The sequence below is a fragment of the Ciconia boyciana genome, chromosome 11, assembly GCF_034638445.1.
Source record: "Ciconia boyciana chromosome 11, ASM3463844v1, whole genome shotgun sequence".
NCBI classification, from domain to species: domain Eukaryota; kingdom Metazoa; phylum Chordata; class Aves; order Ciconiiformes; family Ciconiidae; genus Ciconia; species Ciconia boyciana.
This window is the reverse complement of record NC_132944.1, coordinates 5,674,500-5,698,378: the sequence shown is the minus strand read 5'-3', so window position 1 is coordinate 5,698,378 and position 23,879 is coordinate 5,674,500. Positions and strand designations below refer to the sequence as shown.

General features: G+C 49.3%; 1 protein-coding gene across 1 annotated transcript in view; it reads right to left on the bottom strand.

The window, feature by feature from the left end:
* CACNA2D2 (calcium voltage-gated channel auxiliary subunit alpha2delta 2) overlaps positions 1 to 23,879 on the bottom strand; it is a 227,671-nt gene that overhangs the window by 131,861 nt on the left and 71,931 nt on the right. Inside the window, exon 3 of the mRNA XM_072875834.1 lies at positions 9,301 to 9,417. Coding sequence (XP_072731935.1) covers positions 9,301 to 9,417 — 117 coding nt within the window. The remainder of the gene's footprint in view (positions 1 to 9,300; positions 9,418 to 23,879) is intronic.

Here is a 23,879-nt window from a genome sequence, read left to right as displayed (position 1 = left end):
TGGTTTCTTTTATTTTGCTATCATTGCAAACATTTCTTCACAACCATATTTAAAGGTTGTTTTGTAAAGAATTAAATGGCAATTCTCTTCCCTAGCACCAATTCCCTCGGAGACCCCCTCCTCTATTGCATCACTCACCATTTTTATATCTATATCTGTCTAGACAGATAGACCAGTAAGTCTTACCCATCTTCTTTTACCCTTTCAACCATCCTCCAACACATCCCTTTAGTGCACAGAATAAGGCAGCCCTGCCAGACCTCAGGAGCTGGAGAGGGTAAGGACCAAGCTGACAGATCCGAGCTTTAAGACAGCCAAGAACTACAACTGTTGCAAATCCCTTGCCAACACTAATGGCTTTAGTTACCTCCACCTGTGCTAAGAGCACTGCTCCTGCACCGGAGAAACCAGGAAAAACTGAAACACAACATGCAAACTGCTCTCAAATACACAGCACAGTTTTAGGAAGGGCAGTAAAACACCCTTTAAGCACAATTCATCTCTCTCTTCACTTGGTCTCAGAGGTCTCTGGGTTCCTCACACCATAGGGTGCAGAGTGCAGAAAGACAAGGCATGCACAGCGATGAAACCCTCACGGAAAGGTTAGCTCCCGTTACAGGGAGTTCAGTGTCTTCCTCCCTGTGCGTGCAAACCAGCCCAGCAGCGCTCAGAGAGTGGGCATGAGGGCAAGCTTTGCTCAGGCTAAAAGCCCCACTAAAGCTTGCAGCACTGCTCTGTGACCTGAGACACGAACCTCAGCCCTGGACGCAACGCAGGGACCGGCTGCCTCGGGGATGAGGGCAGCTCATAGCACCTGCCAAAGGGAAGATGCTTTGGGGCAGGGAGGAACCCATAAGCCTAAAATAAATCCCTGGGCAAAGGCACTGGGTACAGGGCTAAGGGGTACAGACCTGGAGCGTGAGAACCAGTGTAAGTTCACCTCCTGGCTGACAGCTAGCTGCAAGGGTAAGGGACCAGAGGGGTATTTCAGATTTTGGGAAGGGGAAAGTCAGGAAACTACTTATTTGCACAGGAAAAGTAAGGAAACTCTGCTCTGGGTTCAAGAGCTATATTAAGAGACATCAGCTCATTTGCAGAACTGGTTTTGCCTCCTCTTTTGCTCCAGGCCCTGGGAGGACATCTCAAAAAAAAAACCCCAGAGAGGTCTCTTCTCTGAACTGCAACCATCCAAACTTCTTAAAGCAAATACCTAGAAAAAACAGCCTTAATCTGCCAAGGGCAAGAAAGGACAAAGGTTCCTTCATTTGTTCTTTGCCAACAGCCAGACAAGCCCATGGTGCCTGAAGGCTGACAGCACACGTACAGGGCTAGAGACCTGCTATAGAAACTTACTGAATATTTTAACAGGTCAGGACCATCACTTTTCACTCCCCTATCTGTGACTCCAGATGCATTTGCGATGCTGACTCTGGACCTCGCATGGGTGCCCCCAAAGGGGATCACCCCAGGAGCCCTCCAAGCTCCAGCGTGCAGCCGTGCCGGGGGAGGCAGCAGCAGGAGCCCCCACGCCCTCGCAAACCTCCGCAGCCACAGAGTGTACCAAGCGGCTTACAAAGTTGTAAAGCCCATCAGGCTGGGCTGCTGCCAAGCCTTCATGGGAGAAGAAAGGGAAACATTCAACATAATCTGCATGAAAGTGCAGGAAGCCCTAAATCGTGTTAGTGCTATTAAGAAAGCTGGTTACATTGCTCAGCAAACTGTCCCAATACAGTTTTGATAGACTTGTTACAAACATCTGATTGTCCCCGATTAGATTAGACAATAAACCCCCATCCTGGTGTGTGGGCATTGTTCAGCTCCCCTCTGCAATCTGTAAATTAGAATTCCAGACCTGGGAGATTGGATTCAAATTGGATTACTGGAGCAGGTCCAGCGCAAGAACAATCGTGAGGCAGGAGAAGACACACACACACACAAATGAATAAATAAATAAATACATGGGGACAGTCAGCCAGGATTTGATTAGGAGCGAATTAAAAATAGAATTAAAAACAAAAGCCACCAACCAGCAATTAGCAAAGAAGCAGGAAGAGGGATGGATTTGTCACTATGAATTAACAAAGCACAGAGATCATACCTTTAAATGTTTTGTACTTCAGCATGTGCCAGGTTGATGTTGGTTGTGGTCCTTCCTCCACGAATGCAAGAGCTCCTGACTGTGCGGCTGGAACAGGGTGGGTGTGCATGGGGCAATGAAGCCCCACATCCCACCAAAACCGTAGGCTGCATCTGAGCTCACCTGAACTATGTTTATTCCCTCTTTCCTCCCCCATTTTGCTGCCTAGGCGAGACAGGTAAAGTGTCCCTTAGCTTGGACACTGGTCTGGAACCCAGCAGGCCAGGGTGTGACCACTGCTGGCCTTCTGACATGCCCAGAAGTCCCCCACCAGGTAAAATCCAGGGCCGTATCGCACTGCAGCAGGAAAACCCACCAGGGCCCTGTGTGCAGCACCGCATGCTGCCACCCAACCCAAACCCCTGATGCACCACAGCTCAGGAGACCCCTCTGACCTGGGACCCCTCTAGCTAAACACACCAATGACTTGGCCAACGAGTGCCTGGAAGAACTTGCTTCAGACAGCTCAGCAGGGCAGCGAGACAGCAATGGGCCCTTGCACTGCCAGCAGCAGAGGAGAAATCCAGTACAACCCCAGGGCTGCTCCTGCTGAATGCTGACCCCCTTCGCTGCCTGCCCTGAAGGCCACATGCCACCAAGACCAGAGGACAGCAACACCACCAACGGTGAAGGAGAGAAGAGAAAGCTACCGTGCCCGCACTGCCAGTTTCCTACCAGCCCACGCCGCCTCAGGGGTCAGCGCCTCCACCGCAGAGAGAGGAGGGAATGGGGAGATGCTCTGAACTGGGCTGAGAGATGCTTTGCTGCATGCCAAGTTTTGCAGCTCTTCAGACAAGTGAAACCTTTTATTGTCCCTATCAGGGAGCAGAAGAGCTGATAAAGACTCCGTTCAACACATACCTGCAAGGGAAATCTCAGGGCTATCAGAATTGTTAGAGGGATAAACCTGTCCAATTAAATCCCCTCTGCACTCTTGATATATGCTTGTGCCAGACATAAATGGAGCTTGGAACTTGTCCCAGCTGAACAGTAATGCACTGAGCATTCAACCGGGACTAAAAGCACAACCGGCCTGAGCTCTTACCTCCCGCGATGCCCCCGCTGACCAGCTCTCACTCCCAAAAAGCTGGCTTGGTAAGTACTTCATGGTAACACACCAAACTCCCACCTTGTCCTCCATCAGAGGATCCTAAAGCATGGCCAAGTACTAAGTGCACCGTCACATCAGAAGGAATATGCAAGGAAAAAATGCTAGTAAGTGGGAAAACCCAAAATCGAGGGCTGGGGGTGGAAATCAGAGACAAAACTGAGAAATTTGCTTAAGGCAGTAAGAAAACGCAAGCCTTACTCATCTCCAGATCAACTGTCTTTGCCGTGCATGAAATCCCAGCTCTTCCAGCCACCCTCCCTTAGGATCCGAGGCAAAGGAAGATGGGAACACCCCAATCTCCTAGAGCCATGTTCATCCAGGCTTCGCAACCACAAGAAACCCAGCCAGACGTCCCCACAGTATGCTTTCAAAACACAGAAAATTCCCAGTCTTGTCCTTTGTATTCATTTTTCTGCCAAAAGAAAACGTCTAATGCCAAGTGTAGGTTTTCCTACTCTTGTTACAGGAAAATCTGAAAGTCTTCAGTGAAATATATTATGAGCGGAAATATATACACCTTAGCTGGAGGAACAGGAGCCTTGAACCCTCCTACCAAACCCCTCCTTTCCCCCAAATGCTCATCCCACACTGGAGCTAAATACATAGCAAGAAAAATAGGCAGTTAAATTCCACAACAACAGAGAACTCAAACCCCACAAACTTTTCCCTTCACTACTGGTAAGTGCTGTTAGTTCTCTCATCACCAGAGTCAAGCAAAGTGCACTGAACCTCCTATGTATACACACATGTATGTAAAATACACACACATATATATCTACAATACACACATATTATAAATTCTCTGAAACTTGAAATGCCACTTTGCTGCACTTCTGCTCAATGTGTTGTATTTGACACTGCACACAGCTGAGGTCCATCAGAAATACAACGAACTTCATCTTAAGCCAAAAGATTTTGCCAGTGATGTACAATATGCAAAACTAAACCAGCTCTTTGGAAAAAATACCAGCCCAACCATGCCACCAGCATCCCATGGGGGCAACGTCAGAGCCCGCAGACATTCGTACCATGTTTTATGTATAGGGAGGTCTCTTTTTAGAGGTGAGGGAAGACCACCAGCACAGACAGCAGTCTTTAGGCCGGTCACGGCATATAAATAGCTCACTTCAGGGCATAACCCACTCAGTAAACTGTGGGATGTGCTGCTCACAGGAGGCAAAGCAAATTGTCTGTGGTTAAATATGTGAAGGATGAAGCAGTCAGCATCCAAAAGCAGGCTTCGCAAGAACTGTATAAAAAGTACAAACAAGCCTAAAACATACCCTAGGATCTAAAATTTCCATCTCTCAGCCTCCTCCTTCATCAAATCACAACTCCCTTCTCCCCCAGTCTGTGGAGCTTCAGGAAAGGACAGACTCAGAGGCATCACTCATGCACTTCACCTAGTATTATAAAAGAAACAGATCTGGGGTATCCGTAGACCTGAGGGAGAGGGGGGAGTACCCTCCTAGATCCTGCACCACAAGCAATGACCTCCTCTTGTTCCCCCACCACCTTTTTACTGCAGAGATGTTTTTGTGGCAATAGAAGAATTTCCTGAGGCATCAGGCTTGCGGAGCAGAAATGATGCAGCAACCCCTCAGCTGCTTGCACCGATGCTTTCCGAAGCCTTTCATCACCTCAGCAGTCCCCCCACCGCCCTCTCACTTTGATCCACGCTGTTTGACGCTGCCAGCACAGGTGAGGAAGTGGGGCTGGGCTGCCAAGATCTCAAGATCGGTGGCCACAAGCAGCAGACAGGGCTGGGGCATCCAGGGACATGGTGCGGCAGGAAGGAGCAGCCTGGGTCTGCAGGCAGAGCACAAAGCGGGAACGGCAAACAGCACAGGGAAGAGAAGAAGAGATGCCCTTGTGTTCTGGGCACATGGAGAAGGCAAGGGGCTGGATTTCATGGCAAGGAAGGCTCCTTCCAGTGCCTTTTATCTTTGCTGCTTCCTTTCCTTTCTACAGAGAACTGGCTCATCTTCACCACCTCACCAAACAGCCACTGAGGCTTTAGAGGAAGGGAAGGCCTCACCACTACGGGTGAAGTGGGGAATCCTACACAGGCTACACAGAGAAGAAAAGAAAGGGGAAAAGAGAAAAATGCCTCTCGGGTTTGGGAATCCAGAGCTGGCAGCTGCCCCATGCTGACCCCGGGGTGATGGCTTTGCCCTGGCTTGCTCAGCACGCCACCAGCAGCAAACTCCAATGGCTGGTCTCCTAAACAAGCTCACCAAAGAAGTCCTAGCCTGTAGGTATACATCTCTCTGGGCAAGGAGGGGTCCAAACACACTGAGACATCAAAGAAGAGATAGGAAATTTAAGAAAAAAAAAAAAAAGGCAAAACAATCTATTTGGCAAACAACCAACCTGTTGAATTCTAGTCTCAGATGATGTCGATCCACAAGCCAGCCAGCTGTAATTCCCAGCACAAGGAGAATACAACCGGGATTTGTAGTCATTTGGCAACCCGCCACCTCGTTCCTTTCCACACATGAAGGAAGATATCTTTCTGAGCCCTAACAAGGGCAAGCTCATGAACGTGGACAAGAGCAGCCCCTTAGACTTCTACCCAGTCAGGAACATACCTACTGTTCCCTCACACCTCACCTTGTAGCAAGATCCCTGGAACTTCCCCACAATGCAATACACTGTGTAAATTTAACATCAACTCCCTCAGGAGTTACTCCACCTTAGCAATATCTTTTACTTCCATTTCAAAGGAGAGTAGCTGTACTTTTGGTATTGAAGACCACCTCTTGACCTCCCTTTCCTGCTAAAGCTTGGGAATAAAAGGCAGCTGGAACTACAGAGCCCAAAGGAGACTGTGAGGGCAGGCTTGAAGCAATGAAATCATCATGGAGAAAGGACACTGGAGGATGCTGGGGAAAAGGGAAGTTAGCGGTGATAAAATTCCATGTCAAATAGAGGCCGCTGCATGGGACATGGGGTAGAAGTCCCCCAGGACCCAGATGTAGATGCCCTTCTCTAGTGCCAGCTGGAACAGGTGGGGATTGCAAAAAGATCTTGCTAGGAATTTTTCTGTCTCATGATGAGGCTGTCATCAGATATTATGGTCTGGAACAAAAAGGGAGGGACAGCATCCAAATAACCAGCCCCTTGTAGATGGCTGTTATTTTAGGAAGCAATTACCCTCTTCACTAAACACCTCTGGCTCTGGCACTCCTCCGAAAAGCATGTGTGAAATCAGAGCATCCTGCTAGTGCCAGACCCGTGCCACAGCACTGCACCATTGCTGTCAGGACCAGATAGCCGAGTTTGCTTTCCTTGTGCTTGATTTCTGCTGCTTAGAAATGCAACGCACAAGGTAAGAAACTATGTATTATTGATAAGTGCTCTGCACATAGTTTAACTTTAATAAAGACACATTAATATTTTCACTTAGAAACAGAGGAAAACAGGCTCTTTGATGGCTGGACTGAATCACCACCTAATCAGAACAGCACTCTTGAAGCGTGCGTCCATCGTGCACGCCCAAAGGCTAGCTAGCACCTTCCTGCAAAGCCTCACCAAAGCACAGGCAATATCCCTTCTCTCTCCTGCAGCAAAGGAGACAGGGAGGCATCTTTTCAGTAGAGTGAGTACATGAGTGACACGGCAATTCATACTTCAAGGAGAGGATCCATTTCTCCCTCCTCACCTGCCCTCACTGATACATGGAGTCCCACCTGACTCAGATACTGAAAAATACATTTCAAGAAGTCATCATCACTCTTGTGAGTCATGAGACAAGGGGAGGAAATGACTCCAGGGGAGATGATTCAACTAAGGGGAGAGTTGAGACAGAAGAAAACACAGGCTGGAGAGTGAAAGAAGCTGTGGGAGCCCCACAGCTTCAAAGGAGCTTAGCACAATGTGGAAGAAATTCAGAAGATCCAATTTGTCCTCCTCCCATCAACTTCCCCATTTCCAGATTTTGTTTTCAGTACCACCAATCCAAGGTGCCAAGAATTTACATGCAAGCTGGATGTAAGAGACTGCTCCATCCGGCAACTATGCTCTGAAGGAGTCCTCTTGAAAGGTCTAATTCAGGTCAACAGATCATTGTTTCCACTACAATACAACAGCACCAAGTGCCCGTTACCTAACCAGTGCTGCCAGAATCACTCCTCTGCATTGGGTCCAGCACCAGGTGAGCTCTTAACAGCACACCAACCAGTCCTGCCCAAAAACCCAACAAAAAGGAAGTCAAATTGGAAGATGAACAAGGTTATTTGTACCACAGGCAGCAGTCCTACCCTTGACCTAGCACCAGAAGGTGCACAAATTCTCTGCAAGTCTGTGTGAGCTGGAGCAAAGGGTAAAAAAAAAAAACACAGTAACTGCTCAGCTCAAATTCAAATGGCACAGTGGAAGCCACCCAGCACAGCCTTGCAGTATAACCCCATGTTACTACCCCGCCCATCCCACAGGAGCCACAAGTTGTTCAGGTGCGTATCAAGTTTGCAATTAAATTCTATCACCCATGCCTTCCTCCAGCATCTACAGGTGGTGCACATCTTTGGAATATTTAATAGATGATATATGCTCACGCATGCACACAAACTACGCGAACACAGGGATGTAAGCTCGTATTACGAAAAGAACTGGTCTCCCTGTTCTTCAGTTCTGCAAACCCAAGTGCAGTGGTGACAACGTCCACCTGTTTAGTCCCACTTCAGCTCCTTCCATTCAAGCTAAAACACTTGGTGAGAGTCCCAAGTAGGCTTGATCTTTACCTCCCTAACTCAAAAACTGAATACACAATAATCTTCTTCACTCAAATCCCTACAGTTACCATATTTATCAGTTACTGTGGACAACCCCACGCCATGCCGTCAGTCAAGCTGGCTTTTGACCACACTTGACTCAGATCCTATCGGGTCTTGAGACTCCCCTGGCCTCCATGGGTGTCTTGCCATTCCTTCTGCATAACTCCTCTGAGATACTTCTTCTTACCCAACTATGGAGATAGATCACTTCCAAACTCTCACTCCCTTAGTTACACCTCAGTTATTGCAACACCTTTTCCCTCACCATGGTACTTCTTCCTGTTCTCCCATTCCTGCCGATCAGGTTGAAGGGTGACCAAGTCTTTTTAGCTATAGTGTCCCTATGCAGACACAAGAGCTATGCTACCTGCTCTGAGCCTCCCCATTGTCTATCACCCTTCTAGTTAATCAAGCTGCAAGGCATGCTCAGTTGGCCATACTGCCAGGTGTCCATTGCACAACTCCATCCTGCTCACTACAGTCAGGTATTTGAGAGGACACTACAGCTCCTGGAATTGAAACTCTTACATGGCTCCTATACCCTTCTGCAGCAGAGAGGGTATCTCCATCTCTCCTGGAAGGCAACTACTCGTCTCTGCCCCAGTAGCAGAGAATGCTGTAGCAGAGCATGGCCCCGCTGCTGCCTCGTTACAGCCACCACTGGGTTTTACCGAGCCGGCACCAGGAGCAGGTCACCTTGCTCCACTACAGATAAAATGAATTCATTTTAAAAGGAGTGCTATGAAATAGGACAACAGAGTGGAAGTGTACGCAGGCACCCATGAGGGTAACTCACCCATGCAGTCAATCACAGGATTCAAGTGCCAGGCACCAGCATAAACATTTCAGTGCATCCTCTCCTAAACAGGAAAAAAACCCTATTTGTCTGAAACACTTCCATAAGCTATTGCAGGGACACCGCAGTACCTTTGCTCCCGCTCACCACACCGCCAGTTAAACAACTGGGTCAAATTTGCTGCCAGGCTTTTGCTTTCACTTGTATTCTTGTGGCAGCACCTTCAGGTGTTCACATGACAGTGGGAAGAAATAAAAAGCAAGAAGATACCTACAGTAGATCCTTACATAATAGTCCTCGCCTCACACCCCAGTCATGCTCCATACGAATCTCTGCGACTGCAGGATGCAGTTCCCAGAAAAGGCCACAAAACCATAGAAATTACTTTGAAGCTGAGATCATAATGCTATGCCAGCATCAACCCTCTTCTTTAAACTGAACGTATGAGACAAAGGATCAGCACACAGGCCCATCACCTTACCTTTAAAGCACGGACTTTCTTGGCCAAGAGGCTCTCAATGTCCCCTGCGACCTTCTCCACCAATTTCCTGGGCACGTTCTCCTTGACTTCAAACAGGTTTCTATTCTCATTGTAGATCTAAGAAGGGAAACAAGAGAAAGAAAGACAGTCAATACTAGAGAGAAGTACAGCAATCTTCCCACAGAAAAGCTGATCCTGTAACACAGAAGAATTTTAGCAACGTGGATTAGGTAACAATCAGCTTTGGAAATGAGGGGAACAAGGGAAGAAAGGCTTTGCAACCAGAAAAAAAAAAAGAAAAAAAAGAAAGTAGTATTCGACCTGCTGCCCACACCATTGGCTTTATAGCTGCCTGCCTTCATGCTTGCAGGCTATGAGCATCCCCCTCCTTGCTCAAAAGCTGAGCTGCCCACCACGCTGCCCACACCCCCCACCTCTGTGGAGCCAAACCAGCAGCACAGGCAGAGCCACCACGCTCCCTCCTGTGCTCTCCCTTGCCCAAACACACCCCTAAAGCCCACTGACCACTCACGTGTCCCCTCCCCAAGGCCACTTGCTGGGTTTTGCAAATGCAGGACCAACTGCCTGCCTGCCCCTAGCCCCCTGTGCACTGCCCACAGGGTTCGTTAGCCTAGCAGCACGGGTGCAAGCAGGGCAGCCCCGGGCACAGGCAGCAGTAGGTACCAGGAATGGGAGCAAGGGGATCACATGAAGTAAGATAAAACCTCATCTCTAAGCAAGCCATAGTAAAGTGGCATCCTCAGGAAATCAGGATTTCTGCAACCAACCCAGAACTTGGCCAGGCTGTGATGGGGAGGGGCGGGAGAGGCACAGATCTATACTGGGATTTGTCCTGAAGGCCAGATGCAATTCTCTGGATTTGAATGTTTGCACCCAAAGCATGCAGCTGTGATCTATGGGCCTGCCCTTCCAAGCCACATCACACAACTGCAGAGGACAATGCCAGCCCCGAGGGAAGCGCTGTTGGCATCAGCACTGCCCCAACAAGAAGGGCTCAGTCCCAACACAAGACCTCGCAACCACCAACTCCTCAGTCACCTCCTCAGATCATTTTCCGACTTGTTAGCTTGGCCTGTCTGCAAACTCAGGTGCAACCAATGCAGGGTAAAAGAGAAGAGCTTTTTACAATCATCTGACATTAGAGGAAAAAAAAAATATCCTCATGCCTTACCTTTTCTTAAGTAAGACACATGAAGAAAACCTCACAGCAAACAGGATTCTGCTTCTCTCTGAATCCTTGGGCTACATGCAAATACCTGCAATTCCAGACATGAAGACATCCAGCAGCAGAAAACCCTCCAAGGAGAGCTGGACCTCCCTAAGGAGGAAGCTGACTCCCTGCTTAACTGCAATTTCCATGCTAAGCATGTCTGGCACCTACCCAAGCTTGCATGATCCTTGGCAGCTGAATCATTGCTTCCCACAGGACAAAAAACCCTCTTTGCTGGAGCTTCATTAGAGGTGAAATACTCCACCTGTAACTGCTGGTTTGTTGCGGACCTGACCATTACAACAAAGGAAGAGACCAGGTGGTACAGAAACCATTCCTCACTAAACATCTGCCTGCCTCTGCCCTGGGCCTCGGAGCAGCACCCAAACACAAACAGTAAACAACCAGCTTCCACAAGACAAACGTGTACCTCAAGAAACCCCCGACATTTTGCCCCGTGCTGGCAGCACAAAGGCAGGACTAAGGAGAAGTTCGGCTAGAGATACCCACCAGGCTGATACCACCACAACTGCTTCTCTTGGTGGAGCCAGCAAAAATAAAGGTACAGGCAGGCAGGTGCCCAGGATCCGGACAGCAGCACATCACACAGCTCAAGAACAGGATGAGACCCTCCTGATACGTTGGGAAACTACTTACTCCACCCTTTTTCTTTTCCAGATGTTAATGAGCTGGAGCAGGAAGCGACTCCGCTCACTGAAAGGCAACTGGTGATGAATTCAGGAGCCTGAGCAGAGACACACAAACTGCCCCCCCCCAGCCTCCGCTTTCCTTTTTTTGGTTAAACAAAGTGGTTTCTGACGTTGAAGCCACCGGAGTACGCTCGGAGACTAAGCAAAAGGCTGCTCTTTTGGCTTTGCACGGTCCCTCCAGACCTACGGGGTTAATCTTCAGGCTTCAGCTTTGCTTTCTGCAGCTCTCGCTGGGGGTCCCTGCTCTGCCCAACCTCCTCCTTTCTTCCATGCCACTAGGAAATTCCTGACAGCACACCTCTCCCAGCAGCCTTGTGCCCACATAGACCACTACTCCATCCTAGCTCTAACTCCAGGAAACTGGGTTTTTTCCCAAAAAAGCCCCAAGGGATTCAGGTAACCTGCCCTGGCTGCCAGGATGGTAACCCACCCCGCCTCTATCAGTGGGGTGGCACACAAAAGTCTCAGACCTGCTCATTTCTGAAGTTTCTGGAGAAAACAGCATTTCTGTGAATCTTCCTGGTTACTGACCTGCAAGAGCACGGCCCATGAGCGAAGAGAAGACAGCAAGCCAAACATCTGCGATCCTAGTCCAACTCCTCAGCCCCTAAGAAACACGTGGAGCATGGCTCCAGCGCCCTCCCCGAGGCTCTGCTCTCGCAGGCTCCAGACCTGCCAGTCTTCAGGGAAGGGTAACTCCAAGCATTAAGTTTTCAGCCAACCTGATTCCAAGGGCTTCACCCAAATCACTTTGGTCCCCAAACCGCCCATATTTCACATCAATTCGGCAACTCCTGTCTTATTATAGGTGATCGTTATGCGAGCACAGTGACTCCAAAGAGGATGCTTTAGTAAGAGAACACATTTTAGAGGCATCCTCAGACTCCAACAGAAATGATTTCCAGGCGTTCTTCACAGAGAGCCATCACACCCCGAGCTTCAAACCGAAAAGCACGTATTGCCAATAGCAAAACATCCCGTGCTAGAGAAAAACGCCCCACGTCGGCACAGAAAGGGTTAAAGCGAGGAAAGCTCAACAAAGCAATATTCTCTCATACTCTTTTCTTATGCTGTAAGTAACAGCATAACAAAATAATGTGTTTGGAAGGCGTGCACTACCTCCAGCTGAGCAGTGCCAATTAGGAAAGCAAAGAGTAGCGATCTTCAAGGAGAAAGCTTTGGATAAGGAGGGCGTCCTGACATTAGTATTTTCCTATTATGAAACAGAAAATTGGCTCCTATTGGTTACGGACAGAAACGGTGCCTGTCCACAAGGGAGGAAAAAACTGAAAAAGAAACCAGGAGATGTTCCTCCAGCCCTCTCTGCAGCTGCAGAGCTCTGCAGTCTTCTTGGCTGAACAGTTCATCTGCGTTAATTAGAACAATCCAGCATGAATTAACAGTGACCATACGAGCACAAGAACGTATCGGACAGGCAAGGGAATGAATGGTAGTGCTCCAGGCAATTAAGATAGCTTCGTGCTCTCCGTTGTAGCATTTTACTTTGGGTTGTTCAGAACTTGGCCAGGTTTTACTTATCTAAGGTGACATTTCCCACATTGGGTTTTTCCTTGAGCTGAATCAGAGGGCAAATTTCCTGGCCAAAGACATGCCAAACATTCCTCAGCGATGGCAAAGGCCCTTAGTTTTGTCCAGATTAGAAAGCCATTCTCATTGAAATTCTCCTGTGATCCAGTGCTCCGGGACCTGGGTTTGAAATTTGTAACAGCAGCGACCTCGGAGTCAAGAAACCACTGCTTCTGATTCCATGTAGGTACACTCACACACAGCCGTACCGGCACCCTCGGGGAGGGGGGTGCAGGTTGCATGCTCTTGGTAGACCAGCTTTTACTTTGCAACCCCTTTGTGAACACACCCCATCCCCTCACAGTCTGCACGTATCCCCCGACAGGCAGGGCAAGTGGGTGGCAATGCAGGAACACAAGAGTGAAGCCCAACCCTGCAATGCTCCAGCCATGCTGAAACAAGAAGTAATGCCCTTGCATTAGCCCTGCTCAACATGGTTGGCAAACTTGAAGTTACTGGACAGGAGAGGGAGGTACTAACCCTCAGGCAGCACAGAGGAGGAAGCTGTTGTATTCAGGGGATGAGGATCGAGACCTAATTATAAACTGCAAATCTCAATAAAAAGTCTGGGAAGGGCTGAAGCTGAATGCGGCAGCCAGAAGATACAGGCATGGCAGTGGAAAGAAGAGCCCAGCAGTGGATTCTGAGAGTGTACTAGTAAGTGGCAAGAGCAGGGGGACATATTAACACAGGCAAAACAACAGAAAGTACTGAGTTGAAATAATTAAAAAAAAAAATATATATATATAATGGTGGCAGGTCAGGGGGGAAAAAAATCAAACAGCTCAAGACAACCTGCAACATGAAAAATGTAATCCCAAATACTTCTAAGCATAGTACAATTATAAACAGCTGAGAAGATGATCTAAACCAGCACAGAAGTGCTAAGGAGCCTTACCAAAAAGCAGAGCTGGTAACACAACCAATTGCCAATACGCCTTCACAGCAGCAACTGTATAACCAAAGAGGCAGATCTGATGTTGCCTCAGAACATCCATTCTCTAAATTCACTTGTTTGCCTTGCTCCTAATGCACACCAAATGATGCTCATCTCTGCTACTAATTCCCTCTGTGCCCATATAGCCAGGGAGCTGTCAAGGTTCAGAGAAGGCATCTGCCACTCCCCAATCCCCCGTGAGCGCACCCAGCACCGTGAAACTGAGCAGCCCGAGAAGGAACAGAAAAGGGTGCAGAAATACTCCCACGAGTGCAGAAATCACTACTTGATGAGCTGCCACAAGAGGACCCAGCACCTTCCCATGGGTCAAGGTATCTGATGATAAAACATGAAGGAAAATAACAAACTCCGGTGGAGCTCCCTGTATAGGACCATTAGCACATGTGCCGTTGGGCACCACTAGAAAGTAAAAATTGTCTCATCAGGCCCAGCCTTGCTGTTTCCCACAGGCGCTGGCTTCCCGTGCACAGCGGCAGGGCCAGCCTTCAGCCTCCTTGCCCAGGATAAGGGGGGGGACACTGACAGGAGGGCTAGGATGGTGGGGTACACGTGCAATCCAAAACAGACCCCTTCTCCTTCCCTCTCCCCCCAGCTCCATTTCACATCCCCCAAGAAGCAGCCCTTCCCCAAAATCGAGCTATGCGAGGGGCAGCGCTCTGCTATGCTTGCACAGCATCATCTCCATGCCAAGACTCCCCCTTCACCCCACTTAAAAACACCACCAACAAACAAAAAGCTGAACCCTAACATGGCAGCTGGTAACCCCAGCAGCTCTCGGCCCCACTGGGCCAGGATACAGGCTGTACCCACAGCTCAAACCCCAGCTGGGGTTTGCTCAGGGCCAAGCCCTGCAGCCCCGCCGGGAGAGGCTGCAGCGCTCCGGCTCCTGCTGCAAAGGCATCTGGTCTGGGTAACAGTCACTTCCAGAAATTATTCCCTCCCCGTATGAATCCAATACACCTGGTTTGGACAGCTGCAGTCCAAACACCAGCGTTTAATCACAGTGCAAACCTAGCATGTTTGCAAAAGAGCAAAGTACTACGTGCAGCAACAGAGCGGGCTGCCTTCCTGCTCCCAGAGCATCGCACCTCAAAGTAGGGGTGCTCCAGGTGAGGGAGGCCAAAGACCAAACCGCACCTCTACAGGCACGACAGCCATGCACACCTGAGATAAGTCCTCGTGCCCCAGAGACGGGACTGTGCTATGTCATGCCCTACAAAGGCCATACACCAGGCAAATAGAAGGTTTTTCCCACCCGGCATTACTGTGGGCGGCAGGGAGGTTCTCTGTTCAGGGGGATACTTCAAGCTCCCGCAGCCAGGCCCACGCTGATCAGCTTTGTACAGTAACCCAGGTGTCTGCAAAGGGAATTAGTTGGTACAACAAATACTGCAGCAGGATACCTGCCCTTGAGGCGCCGCTTGCTCAGACGCTTGTCTAGTGCTGCTCCTGGAGCTTCAGGATCTGTTGGTCTCCACCAGACAAGCAGCAGTCTGGCCCATTTTGAGTCACATCTCACCTACGGTGGGGCCCTGCCATTTCCCCACAGCTCAGAGTATCACTGAAGAGGAACAGGGAGAACCCTCGAGCAGACTTGCTCGTGCCTTGGGTATGCAGAGCAGACCCCTCTGACGAAGAGGGAGCCTAGAGAAGAATTGCCGAGTAACGTAAGTGACCGGCAAGAGCACCGTGAGATGGTCCAGGCCAAGCACGGAGCACTGTGGCTGGGTAACAGAGAGGAAAAGGAGTGTAAAACCCCAGAGATCCTGCTGGAAGATGGAGACTGCTCAGGGCCACAGGCAAAGCAGAGACAGCACGATTCCCATCTCGACCCTCGTCCCTGCTGCACCTACTGTTGTTAAATTTCATCGTCTGGTGCTTATAGTTCTTGCAATGATGGTAATCATCGTGGTGTCTATATTACATTAGGAGGATGTCAGCCTTGGCGCAGCGTCAGGGATAATCAAGCAGGCAGTGGTAAGAGTGATAGCGGCCTCGCTGACAGCCCGCCAGGACAATCAGTGCTGCCTGTACCACGCTGTACAGAGCAGATCACACACTACTGCAGGGCCAAGGGGGATGCGGACCGGCAGAGGGCACGGGGATGGCTTTCTGGCAAAGCAGCCATCGGCCAGGAAGGTGCTAGATCCAGGTTTTCCCTGTCGAGGAGTCAGGAGCAGGGGAGGCAAAGGGAAGCAGCCGCAGGTGAGCAGTGGTGCCACAGTCCAGCGAGGACTTTGCAAATCCACCTCATGCCAGCTCCCAGAGCTGGTACCATGGACGCCACCAGCCCTGAGGACGTGGCTTTGTGAACCCAGCCCCGAGCCCAGGCGCCCGCCACGGTGCCCCTCAGGAGCAGCACAGGCTGCCAGCTCCCGTGGAGCCTGACCTGCCCCGTGCTGCAACCTCTGCCTCGTCCTCAGCAAGAGCCGCTGCTCCTGCAGCCTGCGGATGTGCCTGAGTGCGTGCAGGAGGCAAACAGCTTGACATTTACTAACCCCATCTCCCTCTCTCTCCGTGCAGTGCCACTTCCCTGCTGCGCTCCTTCCTTCCACCTACGTAATAAAAAGCAAGCACCCTCCGAGTAGCTCTTCACAGCTCTCCTGCAGAAGCAGGGCAGGGAAACACACAGCTTAGCTGCTCCTCAGGGGCAGTCAGCTATAATTGAAGCAAACAAACCACAGAACTAAGGTCTCCTTCCTTCACTAAGGAGCCTGCTAAAAGGCAGCAGTACCACAGAGGACATGGGGAACGAGAGGAAGGCAGGCCACTCCACCAGGGATGAGGAGGCAGAGCTGCTCCAGCACTCCCCGTCCTGCCCCATCCGGCACCGGCACCCACATCTCCCACCCTCTGCGGCACTGGCACCGGCTGGACTTCTGCTCGCTCAACCCAGGATCACGAGCCGCTATGGCTGAGACTTCAGGCCTGCCAGCCCTGAAGCAGACCTGAGACTGCTATGCATAATTTAGCAACTAGACAGGGATAAAAGGCTATGCACAGTTAGCCTGGATTACAGAAAACCTCTCCCAGCCTGGAAAGCTGCTTTTAGTCTTCAGCAGCCCAAACCCTTGTAAGGGGAGATCTTGAGCAACAGTCCTGCCTGGGTGTCTGCAGAGAGTGAATCTTCTGCAAGGTAATTCAGCACCACATAACTTCAAACTCAGTCTTCTCCTTTCAGATAAAGTGCTTTAAAAATAAATCACTGCATAGTTAAAAACATAAGGTCTCAACCAGGATGGGAGCTCTGCCGAGGCACTCCTCTGCACACTCACAGCCACGTGGATGGCGTGGGTCTTGCTGCCAGGTCAGGGCACAAGCCCACCAGAGCCTGCTATGCTAATGTACGAGAGGGAGAGAACAGCTACAGCATCTCAGACAAATGCCCAAATGCATTCAGAGATCACACGATCTCTAAAAATATACACTTGTACAGTAAAAGAGAAACAAAACAAAAAAACCCAACCTGATCCTTGGCTCTGGCTGCTCTTTTGGTTATATGGGACATAACAAAAGCTTTAGTAAGGAAAACACAGTATTTTTAAAAGGTACCTCAACTGCTTTCCTTCAGGATATATGCAGAAGAGTTTAACCAGTTTGATTAAGTCATGTCTATACAGACCAGCCGTACTTCAGATCAGAATCATTAAAATTGCACCTAGAATACCCCAGGAGGCATTGCACCTAGAATACCCTAGGTGCATGCTAGGAGGGATGCTGTCACAGATAAAGATGTACTATTATGCTATATTTGAGCTTTATACTATTTTTATCAGAATCAGTGCTTCACACGATGGATCATACTGGGTTTACCCCAGTGTCCCTAAGAGAATGAAATTGTGCTGTACCGAAACAAGGGATAGGTCAGACCAAAAGCCGCATTGATACAGTGGTGCAAATCCTTCCACGTGAAGCTCTTCCAGAAGTACACGCTTGATTTATATTGGTTCAACAGAACTCAATTTCCCACTGGTTTACCTATAAGCAAGGATTAAAATCAATTTTGGAATGGATTGTCAGTTTAACCGAAAGAGGTTAAAGTGCTCTCTCAGGCAGGCAGGCACACGTTCTGCTGAAGCACCACGCTGGACCCACCAGGACAAGCGCAGGGGTTGGGAGGAAGGGGACACTGAAGGAGGGTTTGGAGGAGAGGGGGAATGGAGCAGGAAGCCCAGGTAGGGAGGGCGGGTTTGTGCTGGGGCTGATGGCTCCAGAGGGCTTGTGAATGAGGTGAACGGGAGAAGATGATGAAGATGGTTAGGGAAAGATAAAGCAAGAAACTTCTCTGCTTCTCAGATCACCCCTGGACTCTGTGTGGCTGCAGTTCTGCCTTTCTCACAGTTGCTGGATGGTTTAAAACTTCATTTGCCTTTATTGTGCTGTTTCTTTTCCAAGGCTAAATGTTTAGGACACCGAAATTACAAAAGCTAATACAGACACAAAACGGGATCTCACCAGACTCAGTTTCCCCAGCAGCAAGGAGGATGGGGAAGGGACCACCACTGCTATGAGAGAAGATGGAAAGCATCCCACCCAGCCTCTTTTGCCGAAGCACACCGACAGTGCCCGGGGCAGGGCTGCTGCAGCCGGGCAAAGGCTGCCCCCCATTCCCCGCAAGCATACCCCAAGCATGTACGGCTCCTTTCCTCGCTCTGCGTCAAGCAATGCAAGACTCTTGGATCCTCAGAGACTTGACTTTGAATAAATAACTAGGCCTCTTTCCCAAAACAGCTTTATCTTATGTGCCAGAAAAGCTGCTGCTTCTTGTAGGAAGGGCTGTGGAAAAAGGCTGTGCTGTGCAGCCGCTAACACTAAAGCTCCCAGACATATTTTGCAGGCTTTCCTTCTAACTACACAAGAAAAAGAGTAACAATTACCTCACACTGCCTTTTATTCTTATTGATGGCTACCACTGGCCAAATTCAGCTCTCAGCTGCAGTGATGCAAATTTGGGATAACTCCACTGACATGGAATTAAACTAAATCTCTTATTAGAGCTAGAGCGATTGAAATCTAGGGCAGCATAAGTCAGCACTGTCAACAGTTACCCCTACAGTTTTCTGCAGAGTAATGATCTATTTTAAAGAAATTGAACTTTTAAAAATAGCAACTTTGCAATTCTCTTGATTTACCTTCTGATGTAGGTTTTGGGGCTTTCTCTGATCTTCAGGCATTCATGTTTACAAGCTTTTCTCCCTAATATCAAGCACTGGAAGCATTTCTGTAAATGCACAGACTCGGAAGCAAGGCTGGAAGAGACCCACTTGTCCAACCCATCCCTCCGGCTCACGGAGGATCCATCTAACCTGTGCTGTTCAAAAGCCCTGCTCTTACCCACTAGTGGTGGAGAGCCCACGCTTCCCTGGCCGATGTCCTCCAGTGTCTTCCTAGCCAGCCTGTTAGAAAGTCATTACTTATGTCTCATATAAAGTCCTCTCTGTTGTGGCATAGGCTCATAAAGCTTTGCCTTGTCCCCAGAGGATATGGAGAATAGATCTGTAGACAGCTTTCTTCCATGCGTTTCCAGACACATCCTTTCTCCTGCTAGTGCTTCCTGCTCCCTGAGCCTGTGGGGTCCAGAAACTGAGAGTTTAACAAAAATACACCACATACCTGGAGATTTTAATAAAGAGGTGACCCTCTGCAAAGTCCTATCAGCTGAGGTTTTCAACTTAGTCCCACCTCCAAAGCCTCACCAGCAAGACTTGCACAGCAGCACCAAACTCTCCAGCCAGGAAACCCAGCCCAGGATTGTCTTCAGCACAGTCTTGGAGGGGGACAGGGGCAGGACAGAGACGCACCCACAGAGATCCCACGGGACGTCTCTTCTGAAGGCAACCTCCAGAGATCCAACATCCAAGTGGAGAGACTCCACTAAAAGATTCAGAAACCTCTGCAGCATCACAGAGAATAGGGCTGGAAGGGATCTCATCAGTTCATGTAGTGCCTACTTAGATGCCTCCAACAGAAGGTAGTATCATGGATGTGTCATTTCTAACATAACTATCACAGTCATCTCATTCCTAACAAGTTCCTCTGACCTGTTCTTAAAGACATCCAGCAATAGAGATTCCTGTGCTTCACAGGACAAAATGCTCCGGTACCTCACAATCTACTTGAAAACTTTTTATGATGCTTAAACTGAAAATCCCTTGCTGCAATTTAAAACCATGTTCTTGGTGGAAAGACCCAGAATTAATCAAGAACAGGCAGTTCTGCCTCGTGCTGCTGTTCCCTGTTATATATCTGAAGATTTGTCCTACTTTAGTTTGTACTCTTGTAGGCTAAAAAACTCAAATTCATTTGTTCTTCCCCTACAAGTTAATGCTTTTCATATCCAAGTGTCTTGGGTTCAAACTACAATTAAGGTTGACAATTAGGAAATGCCATTGGTGATGGCAACCTTATTCACCAGGGTGCTATTCAAAACAGCCCCCAAAATATCCAGGCATCTGTCAAAGCTGGGCACTTTTGATCAGATGCCCAAAACCAAAACTTTGGGGGAAAAGAAAATACAGATCAGGAGTGAGGCAGGGGGAAAAAAAACAGAGCAAAACCAGAGCTCAAGTCTTGAGCGTAACAAGGCACACATTTTTTGATGGAAGAGCAGAGAGACAGTACAAGAGTGCTCAGGCAGGAATTGCAAGAGTAGATTTGAGGAATTTTGAGATCCCCGGTCCCTATTTGATTGCTGACGAGAGCGGGACAGTGAGTGCCTGCAGCCTGCCATGGAGTAACAGAGCAGGAGGTAAAGGTTAGCAGCGATGTGCGATGGCAAAACTGTGGCGACGGGGGGTTCAACGGCATCCATCTGTACTGTGTCCCACCCTTTCCTGTTCCTCCACCTTCCTCATGTTCACAACCTCCAAACTATGTGATTATGCCAGTGAAAAACTGCAGTCGTCAGTCAGATGCGCCTGCTAAATCCAGCCTGCTGCTGCAGCCCCCCACTCCAGGCTATTTCCGCGCAGGATTTGCTAGCACGCAGCCTTCCAGTGCCGTGCAGGTGCAGCCATCACATCCCAGCCCTGACAGTCTGTTGAGGAGCCCTTCAAATTAAAGAGAAAATACAGTGGGGACCTCTTAGCAGAGCAGTAAATCGCCCTCCCCCCTGCACCAGCCGCCTTCTCAATCAGCTGCTCATTTAGCTGTGGCTATGACAAGCAAGCAAGGCACAGGGCTGCCCACTATTGTCTTGGGAAGGACCAGACATGGACTCCTCCTCGGTGGGGAGCAGAGGGCAAGGGTCCCATGGATCCACCCTTCACAGACCCCATGAGGTTTCCAACATGCAGGCGCTCACTCGCTGGGCTGCAGGCAGAAGTTGCTCCCTGCTGCACCATCTCCTGCCAACCTCACCGAGTGCTCCCTCCCAAACCAGCCACTACTTGCTTGATCAGCATTTTTGGGGGTTAACGATGGCAAATTCTCCTCCATCAGCCCTGAATGGTGCAGCACAGACTCACAGGCTCTCCCATCCTCTCCCTGGTATCAGCCGGAGCAGGTCAGCTTCAGCTCTTGGAAGGCTGGTCCTCAACATGAGAGAAGGACCAAGGCAAAGGAAAGCACTCACCCTTTGCTAGATATAGGTGATCCATACGACTAGTGTAGCTGACTTCCTCACTAGAAGAGGTGTTACAGGGTTAGGACAGAGAACAAAGGGTAGCCGGTTTCTTTCCCAGGCAGAGCCAGACATACAGGCTTTGCAGAAGGAGGTATATATGGGCTCTGAGCTTCTCTTCTCCATATGGCCAGAGAGGAGACAGCAGGATGATCTGCAATCCCTGCATCACTCCTAGCAGCCGACAAACTCTGCCTGCGTACACTGCTAAAATCGCAGGAGGGCTGTCCCAGAGATGGGGAAGAACTCAGTTCCCAGGTCCCCATCGCACCCCAGGATTAGCAGGGTGCAGGGAAGCACCCACAGTGTGAAAGCCAGAGCTGGGCCAGAGGGAGCCAGCACCCCCAGAGCCGCCAGAAGCGCTTGCTCTGATCTACCCAAACACCATCACACAAATCTGTGCACGCACTTGCATCCCCACTTGCCTTGTCCTCTCCTTCTTCAGTTCTTTCCCAATTTTTGAGGGCTCTAGTCCCTGCTGTCCCAGCCCTTTCCCCCTGCACACAGGCACATGCTCACAAATCCACCGCCGAGCTCCAGACCCATCTGTTCTTACTGGAACAGCTCCCCACACAGCTCTGCCTGTGCACTTTGCTGTTGACACAAAGCGCTATTTCAGCTCCACACCTGCACTCTCCCTACGACAGCGTGCAATCTTAATTAAGCTTTAGGCACAGATGGGGAGCAATTGTCTGGCAGTTATGGCTGAGAGAGGGGACTTGGTCCATATTCCCCCTTTGCCACACGCACAGTACCAACCTACCTGCGTGATCGTGGGCAAATCACCTTCCCGTGTCTAAATGGTCTCACTGACCTCCCACTTTGAAAGAATTTATCATTAATTTTTGCAAAGTGTTGTGGAAGCCTTAGAGGAAAGGTAGCACATGAATGGAGAGTATTAATATTCCACCAGGAGCCTCTAGGAACTGACCAGTGCATTAAAGCTACTACAAGCAGAAACAAAGCCCTTGTATGGCTCAAGCCAGACCCCCAAAGCACTGGCAGATCTTTTTCAGTACTTTCCATCAGCATTAGGAAATGCGTACGTGGCCTGTCATTACACATGCAGAGCAACGGCCCTGCCACTTGGATCTAAGATAACGTAAACAGGGGAGAGCAGGACTGGGGATGGATTCAGATCTACTCGGTGTAAGAAAAGGTTGCATCAGGCACCATGTACAGTGAAGTATTAGACTCCTGCTGTTCCAGCATAAAGTTAATCAGGGACAGAAATTAATCCCTCCTGACAGCATGTTGCCAATTTCTGATTTCATCCCCGTTTGCTTGTAGCTTATCATCAAGGGAATGGGAAACTTGTAGCACGGACAAGCCTGCCACATGCCTCCTCCTTTGGTAAAGGCTCGCACGCACCAGCCACGGGTTCACGTACACTCAAAGCAACACATCCGTGCTCTGCATGCACGCAGGTACCCTCACATCCATACAGATTCACCTGCCGTTACACAGGTAGACACAGTGAAAAATTATGCATACGCTTAAGGCAAAATACATGCCCAACCATCAGCTTTACTCCAAGGGGGTGGGGGGGGGGGGCACGACGACAAGAACAAGAAGAAAGAAATCCTCTCCCTGGAGGGACAGTGCCAGAAGAGCAAAGTGGCATTTACAAATCATAAGCATTTCCCTTCCCCACTCTCTGCTCCTTTGCCCAGAATGTTAATTAGCATTACTCTAAACAGCAGCAGCAAAAGCTGAAACCCAAGCAGCTTCAATTGCTTCAAAGGAAACCTGGTTGGGAATTCTTTCAGACAAGACATTTAAACTCAAATGGAGAGACATCTGATGGCAATGCAGCAGGTGCTTTTTAATGCCACCTTATAACTTTCCTCCTAAAAGGAAGGAGCAAGCTCTAAAGAGGAAACCATAATTTCCCAGGGCCGTAGGATTCTGCCTCGTGTTCCAAACGTTCGGGTTTTATTCTGCAGCTTCTTCGCCCAAGCCCAGTGGATCATGGATTAAGCCCCACAGAACGGCAGCAGCACCCTGCTCACTCCTGCAGCCCTGAAGCACGTCACTGCGCTCCAGGCTGGGCAATCCTGAAGGCTGCTTTGCAGTGGAGTTTAGCTGATCACATAACAGAAAAGCAGGTTTACAGCTATATTCATAAATAATAGCGCTGACTTGGTTTTGTATCATAAATAAAACTCAGACGATTATATAGACCACATATATCTCTGTGTGTTTGGATGACCAATATACATCTTAAAGTATCACCAAATTTTAGCCACAAAAATTGTAGCAGGAAACATGCTTCACAATTTGCTTCTCCTTTTAGTGCCGTTCCCTTTCCTACCATTTATAAGTCTCCTCATCCAACTTATCAAAACTACTGCCGTCACCAGAAAAATCCTCTGCCTCGAGTGATCGATGCCGCGTTCCCAGCACACCCAGTGCCATAGCTTACGCAGCCAGGAGGAACCTGTACCTGATCTCTTGAGCAACACAGGTGAC